Source organism: Amblyraja radiata, chromosome 17 (assembly GCF_010909765.2).
Source record: "Amblyraja radiata isolate CabotCenter1 chromosome 17, sAmbRad1.1.pri, whole genome shotgun sequence".
NCBI lineage: Eukaryota > Metazoa > Chordata > Chondrichthyes > Rajiformes > Rajidae > Amblyraja > Amblyraja radiata.
Window position 1 is genome coordinate 35,343,811 of NC_045972.1, and position 19,455 is coordinate 35,363,265.

The 19,455-nt window shown below is 41.9% G+C and overlaps 1 protein-coding gene across 4 annotated transcripts in view; it reads right to left on the reverse strand.

Annotated features, from left to right (window-relative positions):
- The window catches only part of phaf1 (phagosome assembly factor 1), a 74,536-nt gene that overhangs the window by 14,445 nt on the left and 40,636 nt on the right, over positions 1–19,455 (reverse strand). For all 4 annotated transcript variants that reach the window (XM_033036137.1, XM_033036135.1, XM_033036136.1 and 1 more), the window contains exons 6-12: positions 18,632–18,726; positions 17,471–17,568; positions 16,258–16,370; positions 6,545–6,678; positions 5,723–5,806; positions 5,559–5,641; positions 1,860–1,903 (exon numbers count right to left, since the gene is read on the reverse strand). In XM_033036137.1, the coding sequence (XP_032892028.1) occupies positions 1,860–1,903; positions 5,559–5,641; positions 5,723–5,806; positions 6,545–6,678; positions 16,258–16,370; positions 17,471–17,568; positions 18,632–18,726 (651 nt within the window). The remainder of the gene's footprint in view (positions 1–1,859; positions 1,904–5,558; positions 5,642–5,722; positions 5,807–6,544; positions 6,679–16,257; positions 16,371–17,470; positions 17,569–18,631; positions 18,727–19,455) is intronic.

The window sequence follows — 19,455 nt, forward strand, 5'->3', positions numbered from 1 at the left end:
CTATTTCTCACCTAATGAAAATTTCTTTCAGTTCCTCTACCCCCTTAGATCCTGTCCTCCAGTACATCTGGGAGATTGTTTGTGTCTTCCTTAGTGAAGACAAGATCCGAAGTACCTGTTCAACTCTTCTGCCATTTCCTTGTTACCCATAATAATTTCACCAGTGTCTGCCTTCAAGGGACCCACATTTGACTTTGCTACTCTTTTTCCATTAACATATCTAAAGAAGCTTTTACTGTCCTTTATATTCCTGGCCATTTTGAAACTCAGCGGTGAAAGATAAATCTACAGAGGACCAAAAAATTCTAAATAGATGAATCATCTTCTCCCAGTGAGGTCCTAATTACACCCCATCCTTAACGTTAGGCAGACCATGGCATTAGCTGCCAACAAGACTCCTGAAACTATATTCAGACCTGTCATAGAAGGTGATTACAAGATGAAGTGGACTAGATTCAACAATGTTCTCAAAGCTTTAAAATTTCTATCTCCTAGAAATCCCCAGCCCATGAATACTCAAACTGGAGGAAGAGTATTTGGGACATACATAGAACCACAAGACTACGAATTGGAAGCATACAAAAGCACTACATACGCAGTGGGAAAGATTCCTGGTACTACTTGTTGCCCATCCATTACACACCACTTTAACCAAACTGTTCCAAAATGAACATTGGGCACATTGCTCCAATATCCTTCAGTTAATTGCTTTCCTACAATCTGGTCTGTAACCAATATCTTTAAGTACCAATACATGACAGCAATAGGATATTACTGAACCCAAAAACTTGATGGCTAATAATTGGGTGGCTATTAAATTGTGACTCCACTGTTGGCAATTCCAATTGGACTGTATTGTAATTGGATAACTTTATCAAAATGCTTAGCATCTGGGGTTTAATAAAAACTGAGAGGACTTCCCATTAGATAGATTGGTTCAGCAATAGATAGGTTCCTCTCCGGCCAATTCCAAATAAAGCCGTCCTCAGTAGGATCTTAAACCATCTTAAAACGGGCAAACAATAAATGGTTGTTTCAATCAAAAAGGTTGCATATGTTGCAAGAGCTCATGTGGACCAACCTCATCTTCATTTGCGATTGGGAGAAATATGATGTTTTATTATTTAATGACATCAGGATTAGCCTTGGATTCTAGCATCTGCAGTCTTGTGCCTCCTGAAATGTGACATACCTTTAACATGGTTTAAAAAAAGCTTCAGCACATTGATCTAATGTGAATAAATTCCAGGGGAAATAACAAGTTTGTGAAATTCTCTTCTCAGTGAAATCCAAGACCTGGAAAATCAGGACCCCTATAGATAAACTGATGATGAAACTTGATATCATTCCACTATCATGGCTCAGGAACTGAATATTCTGACTGCGTCTCACTCGGGAAAAAAAAGTTAATGGGAAAGTGACACTACTTCATCTCTTCACTCTTCCTCCACCTTCTTCCTCACCCCAAAACGGACAAATTCTGATGCAATGGTCATCAGCCCATTCAGCCTGTTCCTGGAAGGTATGGATGTTGCCAGGAGGATTTCTATTCCAACCTAAAATCAAAATCTATAAACAATTCTATTGGTTGGGCAAAGCATTTGATCATAAAATAAATGTAAAAATGTACCACTATGTACTATAACTAGATTATAAAACAAATAATTTTGTATGCACTTTAAAAAGTGGAATATGAAGTGCTCAATTGTTTTATTGATCTCTAAACTACTGCTTTCTCCATCACATCAACTATGAACAATGTCACCCCAGACTGTTCATTTAATCGTACAGCTACAATAATCTTTCCCAAGAAAGAAGAAATTTACCACATCCCTTTCTATGGGATAACTGGAACTCACCTTGTTTAACTGCCAATGGGATCTTGAAATCGCAGCGATGGTATCTGGCAAAAATGAAATAAATTTCAAACAGTTGGTTATATAGTCGTGAGTTATCCACTGAGCTACTGAGTTCACACCCTGCCAATCCAATATTGTAAGAGTAAGATGCTACGACAAGACGCTGGATCAAGTTGGTAACAATATCTCCTCACTCACCATCAACACAGGTGCACCTTCACAGATTAATCTACTGTGGTTGGCGGAATCATCAGTGATGATGAGTATGTGAACAGGAGAGCGACGAAACACATGGTTGAGTGGTGCCACAACAACAACCTTTAGCTCAACGTCAACAAGACCAAAGAACTGATCGTCGACTTAAAAAAAGGGAAGTCGTGAGACCATGTGATAGTTTTTAATTGGTGGAACAGTGGTGGAGAGAGTCAGCAGCTTCAAATTTCTGGCCGTTAATATATTGGATGACCTGTCCTGGGCCTGGCACATAGATGCAATCACAAAGAAGACGTGCCAGTACCAATGCTTTCTTAGAAGTTTAAAGAGATTTGGTATATCCCCGAGTACTCTAACAAATTATCACAAATGTCTTGTAAAAAGTAAAGGGCCTGTCCCATTTGCATGCGATTGCATGCATTTGGCGCGACCAAACGGAAGCGGAGTTCGCGCTAAGTTCGCGCGTGACGTAATTTGCGTCATACTTATCAATCAGCTGGGCAGGAGGCGGGCCAACTGAATTTGGGCGTCGCACGGCACGGGCGGTGATGTCATCACACAACGCCACAACGTATGCAATAAAAAGTTGCATACGTTGGCGCGTAAAAATTTCGGGAACTGTCAGATTTTCGGACGATCTCGGGACCCGCGCGATCTCGGGACCAGCCCCGCACAACTCCGCGCTTCTACGTGCGATCGGCCCCGCACTGCCATTCGGTGCCCGTACGCCTCAAGCGACCACGTTTGGTCGCGCCAAACGCATGCAATCGCATGCAAGTGGGACAGGCCCTTAACCCATCTGGTTGCATCATGGCCTGGTATGGCAATTCCAACGCCCAGGAACGCAAGAGGCTGCAGACGAGCATAGCCCTCCCCTCCCTTCCATTGGAAGCAAGAGATGCTGCCTCAAGAAGGTGGCATCTATCTTGAGCGATCCCCACCGGGTCATCATGCCCTCTCCTCACTGACACCTTCCTACAACTATCAGTTCATGAATCAACCTACACAACCCTAATGTTACCTTGACAACAGAACACTGCAGCCCACCTCCTGCACTACTTTTCTATGTTTTTGCACTAATGTCTGGTTTGTTTTTTGCAGTCACCTTTCCGTTAGAATTTTGTGTGAAATTTATGTATAACTTGCTTCGTGTGTTTGTCTCATTTTATGTGCCTGTGATTCTGCTGCAAGCAACATTTTGCATAGCACTGTACCTCACCACATATGACCATAGTTCAGGTACATGACAAATTTGAACGAGATTAATAGGAGTGCAGAATGGTGCACCTGGTAGAGCCACTATTTCAAAGAAGCAGGGATTCATGTTAAATCTTCTCCTTGGGTGCTATCTATGTGGCCACGTGTTTCCTTTGGATGCCTCAGTATTCCCTCATATCCCAAAATTGTGCTGGTTGGTAGGTTAATTGGCCACAGTAAGCAGTAGAATGAGGGGAATTAATGAGAATGCAAGGAAAATAAAAAGTTGTTTCAATACTACATGGGCAGACAGGCCCTGTTTTTGTACTCTCTCTCTTTAACTGATTCATGGACTAAATACCAACAGAACAGTACAACAAGAGCTCCCACGGAAACACATTATATGCAAAGAATCAAAGTTGTTATTCCATATGGAATGTCAGATACAAGTTTTGAAAGAAAGTAAATCGCCAATCAATTAAAATCCACAAGTTATTTTACCCATCTGAAACTTGCACCTTTTCCTGTCACTAGGGGGAATTTCTTTGCTGATCCATTTCGAACTTTTAGAAATGCAAGCCCCAAGTTGCCTTTTATTAATTAGTCAATGTTCAATCATCTACATCATTGTCAATATCTGGGAGTGGGAAGGTGTGCCAAAGGCCATTAGTTTGCTGAAATTGACCATATTCAGGAAAGACAAATCTGACTGCGTTACCTACGGAAGGATCACTCTTCTATCTGTTACAGGGAAATGTTCTCCAAGGACCCCCTCAACTACCTCCTCCCAGTGGCTGAAGAGATGCTTTTGAATTGAAGTGTGGATTCTGTCCACTTGGGGGCAGCATGTGCAACAACTTCAACAACTCGGTGAGCAGCACTGACCACGATACAGGGCCGACTATAACCTCAAAAGTCCTTTCAATTTGAAGTTGTGCCTCTCTAATTTATCTTCCCTCAAAATTTGTTCCCATCCTACACCTACTCACACTAGTTATACAAGAGGATGCAATTTAACTCCCGCCCAGTTTGCCATAGTCATTGCAGCCATATACCGATGCTCTGTAAAAAGCATCCCCCCCCCCTCTCCCACCCCACCAACTCCTTCTGCATTTAATGCTGCCTTGGGAAAGAAACCAAGATAATCATTTACACCTTGGTCATTCCCTCCTCCTCTCTCCCACCAGGCATTAGATATAGAAGCTTGTACGACCAGATTCAGGAACAGAATCTTCCCTGCTATAATCAGTTATTGAACGGTCCTGTCAGAAACTTAAAGAGATTAGAATACCTCATTATGGCTCGTACTTTTTAAAGTCTGCACTTTGTAACTGTAAAGCTCTAACTCTATATCTGGGTATTTTTCTCTTGCACCACGTGGTATATTCTTGTATGGCTTGATGGTTCTCATGTACTTTAAATGGCTGCGGGACATTTAACATCGCCCGCCGGGGGCTTTGACTCTGTCTTTGACTCTGACATGGGGAGGGCACATTTCTAATGTGCATGATGCCTATTCACAGAATGTATTTATCCACTGGGCTATTGGCAGCAAATTTTCCTGAGTGTTATGCGTCGAGGCTTTTAGATAGTAGGGAGATGATGGAAGAACAGACAGGAAATTACACAGACGTGCAAGAACTGAAAAGAGAGGAATTTCCTGAGTATATTCAGGAAAATTTAATTGAGATGTTTCTACTTTGTTATGACAAGTTTTAGGGAATAAGATGAACAAAATATCTTATTCCCTAGATTATTAATTCTGATTATTAATTCTGGCACAATTTCTGGTTAAACAGTTTATGCGTGGTTCATGTTGTCTAATTCTCATCTCCCGTTTAATATCAGTGACTCTCCGGTCATGATTGCACCTCTCCATTCTGTATAGGTTTACTTCATGTTATTGTTAGGAAATTGGTAGGAAAGAGATCAGAATATCATATTTAGATTTAAAATGAAAAACGGCAAGGAGTGATCAGCAGTGCAGAAATTAATTGACAGACAGTAAACTTCACTGTGATGAGAGGGGACGAGGCCATGATAAATTGAGAGTAAGGATTTAAATGCAAAACCAACACAATAAGAGCACCTTAAGAGATTTCAAGTACATTCAGACCATTTTCCAACATACTTGAAATTTCACATTACAATGGAGCATACCAAAACATCAATTCAGTAACATTACAACCACCAATTACAGGGAACAAGAGACATCATAGTTTGTGCTGTATCAGTCACTGATTCTAACTCTTATTAAATGTAACATTTACTGCTGTGGTTAACACTCACATGTTGAAGTTGTAATGACCTGGGTAGTTGGTATGAAGCACGAATTTCTTCACCTGATGTGTTGTGGCATCAAACAAGACATCCTATCAAAGAGAGAGATAAATAAATTTGTCGAATAGTGTAACACCAACCTATCAGCAATAAGTGAAATTGTAGGTACGCACCACTCCTAGAGTAAAGTAGTTGAAAAAGTAGTCATTGCACTTGGAGGGGACCTGCTTGTGAGGTGAAGGAGAGTGAATCTTCATCTGTAGAAAGAAGCAAATGGATAATCAATAGCACAAAATGAATATATAGAGGCTAGAAAATTTAACATTTTAATACAAGACATCCAGCAGTTTGGGCAAATGTTCACACCCAGAAATTTTAATCAATAAAGACACGCGTCACTGTGACTGTCAGAGTTCACAATAGGATCTTCATAACATGAAGTAAACCTATACAGAATGGAGAGGTGCAATCATGACTGGAGAGTCACTGATATTAAACGGGAGATGGGAATTAGACAACATGAACCACGCATAAACTGTTTAAACAGAAATTGTGCCAGATTTAATAATCAGAGATTAGCAACAAGTATGTTTGCTTCCTCGCAAATACACTTCCGTCAGGTTACAATTCATTCTTTGACAAACTGATGCCCAGGAGGGTGGTAGACTGAGGGATGACCTGATTGAACTATGCACAATCACAAGGGGCATGGATAAAGTGAACGCTAACAGTCTTTTTCCAAGGATAGATGCTAAAACTAGAGTGTATGCTTAGTAAGAGGAGGGATTTAAGAGGGACCTCCGGGGTTATTTTTCAATGGGAAGTTAGTCCACATCTGGAACAAACTACCAGAGGAAATTAGAGAAGCAGATACAATTACAAAGTAAGTTGAGAGGGAGATGGGCCATACCAACAAAGTTTTCATGGACAGGTTAAACTGAAGGGCCTGCTTCCATGCTGTATGGGTCTATGATGTGAAAAGAAGTTACACTTACCTTGTCCTCTGACTTGTAGAAGACTTTGTGTGGAGATCCTAAAGCACTCAGCACATCCTGGCAGGAATCCCCAAAATAGACACAGCGTTCAAATGGGTGCATTTTTGTGTCAGCCAATACTCCAGGGCCACAACCTGCAATCAGGAGAGAGGCTCCTTAGAATCAGCTCAAAGTCAGCATGTTGGAGAAAAGGAACACATCACAATGTATTCAAGCAATAAACAAACTACTGGAGGAACTTAGGAAGTCGAGCAGCATGTGTGGAGCAGCCCACAATTTCTTCCCCACAGGTGGGGAACAATTGTCAACGTTTCGGGTCAAAGACCTTGCATCACGACAGATGGCACAATGGGCTAAGTGTTCGGCTGGCAACCGGAAGGTAGCCGGTTCGAATCCCGCTTGGAGTGCATACTGTCGTTGTGTCCTCGGGCAAGACACTTCACCCACCTTTGCCTGTGTGTGAATGTGTGTGAGTGATTGGTGGTGGTCGGAGGGGCCGTAGGCACAGATTGGCAGCCACGCTTCCGTCAGTCTGCCCCAGGGCAGCTGTGGCTACAGAAGTAGCTCACCACCACCAAGTGTGACGGAGGAGTGAATGAATAATGCGATGTAAAGCGCCTTGAGTATTAGAAAGGCGCTATATAAATCCCATCCATCATCATCATCAGGACTGGGAATGGAGAAAGACGATAGCTAGCGTAAACAGGGGAGGGGAAGGGGTGAGACTGGGGCCATTAGGTGATGGGCAGACCAAGGAGGGGAGAAGGATGATGGGCAGATGGATCCAGGTGGTGGAGGAGTGGAGGTAATAGGTGGAAGCAGCCAAAGAGAAGAAAAAGGGGCAGAAGATGCCAGGGAAGCATGAACATGAAGACAGGAGAAATGGTTATCAGACAGGTAGTCTTTATGTTCCTGAATATCACCCTCCACGGCTGGTAAGTGGAGTTTACCCAAGCCCAATTTGGTAAGTAAGGAAGGTGACAATGGGAATCATTAGAGAAGAAGTGAAGGGCAGGTGGAACCAGGTAGGGGAGGAGATACAGTAGGTGAAATTTGTGAGTGGTAGATGGATGAAAACAGGAAGGGCAGGTCGATGAAACTGGATGAAGGGGAACTGGAGAAGGTAACAGTGCATGGTTCGAAGTAAATTCTACTTTTCTTTTCACATATAATTCCTGGATTCTTTACCAATAGCTTATAGATCAGATTCTGCAACCACTGTTTTAGCATCAGGCCAAAAAACAGACAGACCATCCATCATCAACCTAGGCACTGAATTTGGACGCTATGAATTTGTTTCAATTCCTGTTGATCTAGCAAAACCCTTCTCACATGTATGTGAGGGCTGATGTCTAAACAAGGAGAGCCGATCCACAGATGTGTTGACCATCAACACCCTGGGAGGCACCAGTGACCAAAAACCCAATTCAATGAGCCACACAAAAACTGTAGCTACAAGTGCTGGCTAGAGCCAGCTGCAAACTGTTCACCTCCTAACATTCACAGTCATTCCATCATATACAGGTCAAGAGTGTAATGGAATAGTCTACAGTTGCCTAGATGCGAATGCTGGTCTTGCCAATCTCGCTTAGATCCCACAAAATGAAAAATCAAATTATATCTCTATAATGCTCCCTTTAAGAAATGGGCTAGTAAAGATAATTTTAGGAAATCATATCCATCCCTTTTACATTTTGTCTGGATTGATTGTGGTAGTTCAAATATTTAATCAAATAACATGCATCCTAATTTGTGCATATGGAATTCTAAATGTGAAATGCCAAAGTTTTATACATCCTTGAACTACAGAAAGACCTTTGGAGATGGCTATTATTTTGATGGGACAGATAACACCATAAAAAGGGAAAATGACAATTACAAGATCAGGTTTGGTTTGTTTTGACAAAAATCAGGAAGAGAATACATCACGGAATTGTTGCGTGAACAGGTCTGGGCTAATGTTCAGTGCTCCGACTCATGATCGTTCCAGCATGGTGAAATTTAAAGAGAATGGAAAGGATCTGGTGAGAACTTTAAGGAAGAAGGCTTTGTCATGCAGGACAGTACATTTTGTGAATGCTATATTGCTGGGACAAAGATAAATGGTGTAGAAATCAGATTGTGTAATACTGGTTGTTTCGGTGTAATCTAATTGAACATGTACATTTTTCAGAATGAAACCGAATAACCTTCTACTTTACGGTCGTTTCTCATTGCTCCAGAAATGAGAAGGTTCAGCAGCGGCAGCAGCTTACCTGGGCACCCGGCAGGGGCTGGAGCTGGGACTCCCCCAGGGGTCCCAAAATGGGGAGTAGGATTGTCTGAGGTTTTAGTGGATGCCTACATTAACGGCATTGTTGCACGCTTGCAATGTGACGGAAATGAATATGCCATTCAATTTAATCTCAGAAAATAGAGCAGTAAATAGAACTGGGAATGGGAATCCCAAGCACAGATAACACTCCATTTCTACTTTAGTGAAATTAATGAATCTTTACCCACCTTTTCTAATGACACTATCTCAAGAGATATATGCCATTGAACACCCAGCACTATATGTGATTCCAGAAGGAACCCAGTAGAGATGGCTACCAAACATGCTTGGAAGCTGATACACTCTGCACTTTGTGGTTTCTCGCTCAGTAACCATTAGTTAGTAACCATGCCAACACAGCCATGAAAATGACGTGACATGGGACTCTGGGGACCCTCTGCAAGGAGATTTGTCCTCCTTTCAAAATAGGTCATAGTGGTCTAACTCAGAAACATAGTGTAAAGCTGAATATGCATACAGGTATACTAAAACAGGCATGGTACAAGTTCATAGAAGCTTTTGAGGAATCGTTATCCTGCACTATCAATCACGTTGTTTCTCATTTTACAGAAAATAAACATATTTTTTCTGTTGGTATAATCTTTCAACGATAATTTGGGTTTATCTGCACTCCATATTTACTGTACACTAATTAATTTATTTCCCTCAAGAGCAAAACTGGTTCTCCAACCTTAGAATAGCTAGTTAAAAGGTTTCAATGAAGCACACAAAATGTGATGGTAGTTTATAAATAGATATACTCATGCCAACTCTGCAAAGCAACTACTGACAAGTGCACGCCATTAAGTATTTAGGTAGATCTGGAAGAATGCATCAAAACAATAAACATTTGGAATAATCTGCAGGGCATTGTATTAAAGAGAGAAAACACTGCAGCCGAAACATTGGGAAAAGAAGACATGTGGAAATATACATTTGGCATTTTCCATGACCTTAGGACATTCTAAATCCCTTTACAGTCCATGAAGTACATTAACAGTTAGCACACAAAACAATTTCTAGCCTTAACTTTCCTTATGCATTTCCAGAGCATTCATAGATATTAGACACCAATTGTTCAGAACTCAGTCATTTAAGGACATAGGAACCAATGACAAAGTGCTTCACTGTCATCCCATCTGAGGAAAGCCGATTCAGCATTTGAACCAAGAATATCGTAGTTCAGGGAGTTCAGCATGACACCACAAGATATTACAACCATTATCAATAAACATTCTTCATATGGGTACAATAAATATATTACCATTGCACTATAACTTAACTTGGTATTTCCACCTGTATAAATACTTTGTATTTTTTTCCCCTCTTAAATTTCTCTACTTATTTTTTCTGAATGCAGTTATTCATATTTAGGTACAGCCCCAACCATGAGAAAGGGTTCCCTCACTTCATTTTTCTAAAGCACCTGCACTTTCTTCCCAAAAAACACAGGAGCTGTCACAGCCTTGCCAAAACCCGCCAAAGTCATGCATTTGGATTCACATCTGGACCAGCCAGAGAGAAAGACTGCAAGAGAGAAATGCTTTTATATTTCCTAAGGCAGGGGTGCATATTATTTTTTGCATATGCACTGCCAACCATTACAAAGGTTAGCAAACTCAGCACAGAGTCTGAAGAAGGGTTTCGGCCCGAAACGTCGCCTATTTCCTTCGCTCCATAGATGCTGCTGCACCCGCTGAGTTTCCCCAGCAATTTTGTGTACCACCGGACAATAAACATTATTGGTTTATATGATGTGATTATATATCCTCACTCGACACAATTACTCACCTCAACCAGCAGGGGAACCCGAGACTTCATTTCAGAAGAAATTCAAAATGACAACTTCAATTCAAATGGATTTGTGAGTTATTACAAAAATTATAGAAACTTGTCTCCCCGCTATAGGTTGACTGTAACTAATCACATATACATAGGCAATGTATCTAGATGGAAACACAAGGAAATGCAGATGCTGGTTTACAAAAAAGAGTAGACAATGGACAATAGGTGCAGGAGTAGGACATTTGGCCATTCGAGCCAGTGCCGCCATTCACTGTGATCATGGCTAATCATCCACAATCAGTACCCCGTTCCTGCCTTCTCCCCATATCCCTTGACTCTGCTATCTTTAAGAGCTCTATCTAACTCTCTCTTGAAAGCATCCAGAGAATTGGCCTCCACTGCCTTCTGAAGCCCGTCCCACTGTACAAGGTAATTCACGAGTTCTCCTGAGTTTTCCCCGATTCGAACTCGGAAAATGTCCATAACGGGTCCGTAGGAGTTTGTGGATGTCTCTTAGCGGCTCGTAATGCTAACGGTAGGTACTCAGGTCATCCGGTAACTCGAGACGTTTTTTCATCCCTGCAAAAAAATGTCCACGAGTAAAAAAATACATGTGATGAAAAAAATTGTTACTTTTTATACCTACCGTTAGCATTACAAGCCAGTACGAAACATCCACGAACTCCTACGGACCCGCTACGGACATTCTCCGAGTTCGAATCAAGGGAAAACTCGGGAGAACTCGTGAATTATTTTGTACAGTGGCACAGGGGCTTGAGGCAGAGGATTCCACAGATTCATAACTCTCTGGGTGAAAACATTTTTCCTCATCTCCGTTCTAAATGGCCTACCCCTTATTCTTAAAATGTGGCCCCTGGTTCTGAACTCCTTCATCATTGGGAACAATTTTCCTGCCTCTAGCGTGTCTAATCCCTTAATAATCTTATATGTTTCAATAAGATTCCCTCTCATCCTTCTAAATTCCAGTGTATACAAGCCCCGTCGCTCAAAATATGGCAGTCCCACCATCCCGGGAATTAACCTCGTGAACCAATGCTGCACTCCCTCAATAGCAAAAATGTCCTTCCTCAAATTTGGAGATTCAGATTCAGATTCAGAAAACTTTATTGTCTGTCGTGACAGAAAATCTTCTTTGACGTGGCTCAACATACAACCAGGACAATGTACTGATAAGCAGTCATACAACACAGATTTCTGCGAGCACACACAGTGTGTATAGATCTTAAAAGCAAGTATAAAGATTAGAAACTATAAAAATAGACAAGATAAAAGTTGTGGATACGTGTAAAGTAACAGTGCGTCAGGGTTAATTTGTCCCTTGTTCATTTTTTATTTAAGCTGTTTATGGCAATGGGTATGAATGAGTTTTTGTGGATGTTTTTCTTGGATAGGGGGACTTTATATCGGCGGCCTGATGGCAGAAGTTGGAAGGACTTGTGCAGGGGGTGGGTGGGATCCTGTGTAATGAGGTTGGCTTTCCTTTTAACTGCCTGGGTGCGGAGTACTGATAATTGATTTTGAGTTTTGCCAGTTATTTTGCTTGCTTGATTGATGATCCGGGAAAGCTTTGATTTGTCTTTGACAGAGGTGAGGGTGAACCAGGATGTGATGTTAAAGGTGAGTACAGATTCTATAAGTGATTTATAGACAGCTGTTAAAATGTCCTGTCTGACATCAAAGCTCCTGAGTTTCCTCAGCAGGAACAGGCATTGCTGTGCCTTCTTGTACACAGAGTCTGTGTGCTGGGAGAAGGACAGGCGGGTGTCAATCTCTGTGCCCAGGTATCTAAAGGCCTCTACCTGCTCAACTGTCTGCCCATTCAGCCTCAGAGGTTCAAAGAGAGGTTGGGGGGGAAGATGTTCGCCTCGCCCCACAACACAGCTTCTTGGTCTTGGAGATGTTAAGCTCCAGAGAGCTCTCTTTGATCCACAGCATCAGGGTGTTGACCTGCTGATAGTAGGCAGCCAGAGAAGTGTGATCCTTGATGTGGGCCACCAGAGCCATATCGTCTGCATACTTAAAAAGGGAAATGTCACTGTTATTGTTTGTTATGTTGTTTGTGTAGATGGAAAATAAAATCGGTGATAAAACACAACCCTGGGGGACACCGGTGTTTAAAATCATGTTCTTGGATTTAAAACCATTTACCACCAAAATTACACACAATACTACAGGTGTGGTCTCACCAGGGCCCTGTACAACTGCAGGACCTCTTTGCTCCTATACTCAACTGCTCATGTTATGAAAGACAACATGCCATTAGCTTTATTCACTGCCTGCTGTACCTGCATGCTTACTTTCAGTGACTGATGAATAAGTACCCCAAGATCCCGTTGTACTTCCCCTTTGCCCAACTTGACACAATTCAGATAATAACCTGCCTTTCTGTTTTTGCCACCAAAGTGGATAACCGTACATTTATCCACATTAAACTGCATCTGCCATGCATCTGCCCACTCACCCAACCTGTCCAAGTCACCCTGCATTCTCATAGTTCACACTGCCACCCAGTTTTGTGTCATCTGCAAATTTGCTAATGTTACTTTTAATCCCTTCATCTAAATCATTAATGTATATTGTAAATAGCTATGGTCCCAGCACCGAGCCTTGTAGTACCCCACTAGTCACTGCCTGCCATTCTGAAAGGGATGCGTTAATCCCTATTCTTTGTTTCCTGTCTGCCAATACCATGTGCTCTAATTTTACCCACTATTCTCCTATTTGGGACCTTATCAGAGGCTTTCTGAAAGTCCAGGTACACTACATCCACTGCCTCTCCCTTGTCCATTTTCCTAGTTGCATCGCCAAAAAATTCCAGAAGATTAGTCAAGCATGATTTCCCCTTCGTAAATCCATGCTGACTCAGACCAATCCTATTACTGCCATCCAAATGTGCCGCTATTTCAACTTTTATATTCGACTCCAGCATCTTCCCCACCACCGATGTCAGGCTAACTGATCCATAATTCCCCGTTTTCTCTCTCCCTCCTTTCTTAAAAAGTGGGATAACATTAGCTACCCTCCAAACTACAGGAACTGATCCCGAATCTATAGAACGCTGGAAAATGATCACCAATGCGTCCACGATTTCTAGAGCCACTTCCTTAAGTACCTTGGGATGCAGACCATCATGCCCTGGGCATTTATCAGCCTTCGGTCCCATCAGTCTAACCAACACTATTTTCTGCTTAATGTGAATTTCCTTCAGTTCCTCGGTCACTCTAGGTCCTCTGGCCACTAGGACATCTGAGAGTCAGCGAGCCAGGCAGCATCTTTTGAAGACAAGGACAGGCAATGTTTTGGGTCGAGAACCTTCTTCAGGATAATTGTAGTGGAGGAAAGAAAGCTGAAAAATGAAGTGGAGGCAGGATAAGGCCTGGCAAATGATAGATGGATACAGGCAAAGGGGGGTTTCATAGGCAGATCGGAGAACAAAGGCCAGGGATTAAAAGACAAAAGGCTGATGCGAAGAGGAGTAAATTGTGATGCTGGAGGAAAGGTTATAGATAAGAAGGGAAAGGGGGGTGGGATAGAGGGAGAAATGGGTGCACACCTGAGTGGAGCACAGGGCAGTGAGGGGAAAAAAAGGGGGGAGGTGGGGGGGAGAAGGGGAGTTGTAGGCGAGTTGATATGTAAAATTAGAGAATTCAATATTAATACCGTTGGGTTGGAAGTTACTCAAGCAGAATATGTGGTGCAGTACCTCCAGTTTGCATGTGGCCTCACACTGGCAATGGAGAATGCCCAGAACAGATGGTGGATATAGGAATGGAAAATGAAGTTAAAATGGGTGGCAATTGGGAGATCTAGTTGGCCTAGGTGGACTGAGCATACATGTTCATCAAATTGGTCACCTAGTCTACGCCTTGTCTCACCGATGTAAAAGAGGCCACATCAAGACCACCAAATACAGTAGGTGAGGTTAGAGGAGGTGCAGGTGAACCACTACCTCACATGGAAAGGCTGCCAGGGTCCTTGGATGGATGTGAGGAAGGTGATAAAGGGACAGGTGTTACACTTGCTGTTGTAGGGGCTAGTACCAGGGGAGGGGGTGGTTTGGGCGGGAGGAGGTGAGTGAACCAATGAGTTGTGGAGGGAATGGTCTCTACAGAAAGTGGAAAGGGATGGGAAGATGTGATTGGCGGTGGGATCACTTTGAAGCTAACGGAAATGTCAGACGTGTAAACAGTAGAACATTTAACAATAGTAGAAGAAACTTATAACAATCACAATCACAATAATACTTTATTAGCCATGTATGTTTTACAACATACGAGGAATTTCATTTGCCAACTCAGTCATACAATTAAAAAGCAACAGAACACACAAAATACATTTTAACATAAACATCCACCACAGTGACTCCTCCACATTCCTCTCTGTGGGGTGGGAGGTTGCAACCTTCACGTGGTCCGCCCGGTTTCTTTGAATGCAATCAACCTCAAACTCTTGTGCACAATCAAATAAGATCAAATAGAACAAGTTGTCCTACAACTTTAGGCTGTGCACGCCATATGCAAGAAGAAGATTCCTCTCTGTGATGGAAAGCGCAAAAAAGTTCAAATCTTATCTTACACATATATATATAAAAATAAAAATTCAGGAACTGAATGAAGCACTGTAATGCATTTGCAAGTACAATGCCACAAACAGCAACTATGATCCTCTCATCTTTTTTACTTTTAAAATCACATCAGTTGTCTTTAAGGTGATAAAGCAGGCACGGTAGAATATCTTGCTCTTGGAATAGCATGACTGGACCTTGAAAATCAATCACCAGAGCAGGTGGATGGAAATCTTCAAAGGATGACAGCTCTGATAATACAACGTATCTTTAACACTTCACTAAAACCAATCAATATTAAACCCTCAAGTTTGACACTGGGTTTCAAATCAAACTTTTGATTGAAAGGTAGCACCTGAAGCAAGCCGATTCCAAAGTCATGTGAGACCCATCCCCAACACTGAAAATAAAAAAGACAAGAGCCGCAATTATCCTGCAGCGTACAAACTTGCAACTTAACCCTAACGCAGCCTGCAGTATGAAAACATTCTCTATATATATTTACCAGGTAAATTGTAGTCATATAAGATAATATGGAGTGGCACAGTGGTGCAGCAGTAGAGTTGCTGCCTTACAGTGCCAGAGACCAGGGTGCTGTCTGTCGTGGGTTTTCTCCGAGTGCTCTAATTCCTTCCCACATTCCAAAGTCGTACAGGTTTTGTAAGTGAATTGGCTTCTGTTAATTGTAAATTGTCCCTAGTGTGTAGGATAGTGCAAGTGTATGGGGTTATCGCTGGTCGGTGCGGGATCGGTGGGCCGAAGGGCCTGTTTCGACAGTGTATCTCTAAAGTCTAATATCATGATTTGTTTCAAGTAATACAGATAACCTCAGTCACCGCCACAACTGCACCCAATCTAGCATCCTGTGCTATTCTATTCTGCATTGCAATGATACAGATTTTCATTCCCCAATTTTAACATACATCTATATATTCGAAACAGAACATTTCTGGTATTATTTGCAGGCTTCACGCAAATGATTTCTTCTTCCTTCATCTACTCCCAAAGAGAGCAAAGGTTTTGTTTTACCTGCTGTTAGAAGTCGCAACTGAAGGCCATGGGGTCCCACTGGATCTCTCAATACTTCTACAGTCTCTGCATACACGTTACCATAGAAACAACTCAGTGGCATCATGGGAGCTCTATAATAGCCAGATTGATATGCTTACTATTCAGGCATTTCAAGAAATCTCATTAATAAAAAAATAATCATTTTCAAATGGTCAGTGACTCTGCTGCATAGTTGCAGTATTTTGCTTTTTGTAGACTACTATTGTCAGGGGAACAGGTTTCAACAAATACTACTGTCTATAGTGAACATTCTGCATTGTGCAGCATGCCCTTAATTAGCAAGTAATATTATACAAGAGAAGATTCATTAGTGTACAATCCAAGCAAGTCGAATCTACTAACACTTGCCTTTAATTGCTATCTTGCAGCTGTGGGTCTGTCATAAAACACAGTGCAAAGACTGCCTATTAAAGGAGCACCCAGCCAGCAAATACAAACCAGGTTTCAAAAGCAACGTGGATTGTGTAATTGTCTATATAGTTTCAGGTATTTATCTTAAAAATGCAAATTGCTCCTGGTTGACAACCACTTTCAGTTCACTTGCAAATGGTGCAGCAAACACTTTGGTCCAGCACAGCAACTCATAGAGGTCCCTGGTGTTCGGGGCAAGATGTATGATCAGGGTTTGGGGAATAAGAGGAGTTGTGAATTAGCATCCCGATTTGGGAGGGCTGGTGTTGGAGTTGCCCTTAATTGGATGATCTCTGTGGGTCAGGTAGGGACCAGTCAGTAAATGACATTGCAGGGAACCATTCAGGGTCTGGTTCTTAGGGAATGGTTAGGACCTACATAGGGATCTCCCTGTAAAATGTCCCACAGCGACTGCACATCCAAGGCAGTCAATTATTTTGTTGGCATAACTGTGATTCACAACCATGTTGGTCAGTCGGATTTCTACAAATACAATTTAATCCCAAAGAGGTCATAATTGTGGTCCACTCTAGAAATAACCTAATATTACACATAATGCTGAATAATAACAGGGCTATGTGACTAAATTATTAGGCTAAAGACATTTGACAATTTCTAAATTAATTTCTAACATACTTCTTCCCAATCTGCATTTTGATGGATAAGAGAATCAGGAATAAAAGATACAATTTGTCAGATAAGGGAACCAATTGAGAGAAAAAAAATGCATGGACACTTCTATATTTGGCAGTTTGCTTACTTTGTGTCCTGTAGACTGTTTGCAGTGTAAATGTACATGCGTTTCACAGTTGCACCATGAGGAATCTGCAAGGAGGCCAGGCCATGAGCAAATTTCGGCTGTGGAAACACAAATTGTTCAAACTGTCTATAGTCATCAGCAAGCTCAAATAGTGTAGAGAAAAAAAAAATCAGCAAATATTCACACCTCCTCATTACACTCTACCCTTTCTCACACTTTACTTCCAATCTACACTTTTGCACATCCAAACTGTAGGGCCTCCATTTACTGCTGCTCTCTAAACTCTACCTACACCTATACTCACTGCTCCCTCGACGCATCTCGACCTGCACTCACTGCTCCCTCATCTGATCTTGGGGATATATTAGCTTTAAGTTCAATTCACTACCTCAATTCACTCTCGACCAGGTCTTCTCCATTATTTCTGGGTTCCCATGTCTAATCTGGTTAAGACATACAACATATTTGTTTATTGCCCTCAGTCTTTCTGTGACCCACATTAACTTTTGCTAATAGTTTTCTTTTTCCACAGGAGCTTTTTCAGTCTATTTTTATTTTCCTCATAATTACTCTTACATTCTACTTTTCCTTTCCTGTAGCTCCCTGATCCATCTTTGCTGAACATTGAAATGCTTTCAATGTCAAAACTACTTAGACATGATTATATGCTCCTTCTTTTGATATAATACTATCTTTAATTTCACATTAGTTACAGCTGAATCAGTTTTCCTGCAGGGTTTAGTACCTTAAAGGGACATTTATTTGCTGTGAACAGTATATTAGTGCTTTAAATGTCATACATTGCTTCTTCATTATCATGTATTTTTAACTTAGTTTCCAATCTACCAAAGCTAACTCTCATCTAACGCCTTTGCAGTTTACTTTCAGCCTTAAAACCCTGGTTTCAGGTCAAACTAAATCACTTCCAATCTGAGCACTCTCCCCAAAACGTCTCTTAACTACTCTCAACTCTACACTTTGTCTCGAGGAAACATCCTCAGTGTTTATCCAGCACATTCCTCGCAGAATCTTGCATGTCCCAAAAGAGATCACCTCATAATTCTACCCTCCAATAAGCAGATGACACGAGTTCAAAGTTGTCCATTGCAGTCCAAGCAAACGCAGGGCTAGAATTCTCCGTCGAAGAACCCATCTCCTCACCTCAAATTTAGGAGCTTCTTTCCAGGAGTCCAGTTGAAAGGAGAAAGAAAGCCCTCGGAAGTTGAGATGAAAAAGGTGTTCAGCTGCATTGTACACTACAACATGAGGAAAATGGGGAAGAGGAAATAAAATTAAAAATATAACTATCATACATTATTCTAATCCAATAATCCAGCAAATTATCGGACAGTGAACTAGAAACATAGAAAAATAGGTGCAAGAGTAGGCCATTCGGCCCTTGAAGCCAGCACCGCATTTCAATATGATCATGGCTGATCATCTAAAAACAGTTCCATTCCTGCTTTTACCCCGTGTCCCTTTAGGCCCAAGAGCTAAATCTAACTCTCTCTTGGAAACATCCAGTGAATTGGCCTCCACTGTCTTCTGTGGCAGAGAATTCCACAGATCCACAACTCTGTGGTTGAATTTTTTTTCCTCATCTCAGTCCTAAACGACCTACCCCTTTTTGCCAGGGATCAACCTCGGAGCTCCAACCATGGGTGCTTACGGGCTTAACATCACGGAGCTCACAGAGACCGACTTCGGAAACTCCAACCGCAGAAGCTTTGACCGCCCCGACGCGGGAGTTTCGATCGCCCTGACGCGGGAGCTTCGATCGCCCCGACGGATGGTTCGACTGCCCTGACTGCAGGAGAACAAAGAGGAAGATTGGACTTTTTTGCCTTCCATCACAGTGAGGAATATGGGGAATCCACTGTGGTGGATGTTTATGTTAACTTCTATGTAGTTGTGTGTCTTGTTGCTTTTTTCCCCCATATGGTATTTCACATATCACTGTACCTTAATTGGTACGAGACAATAAA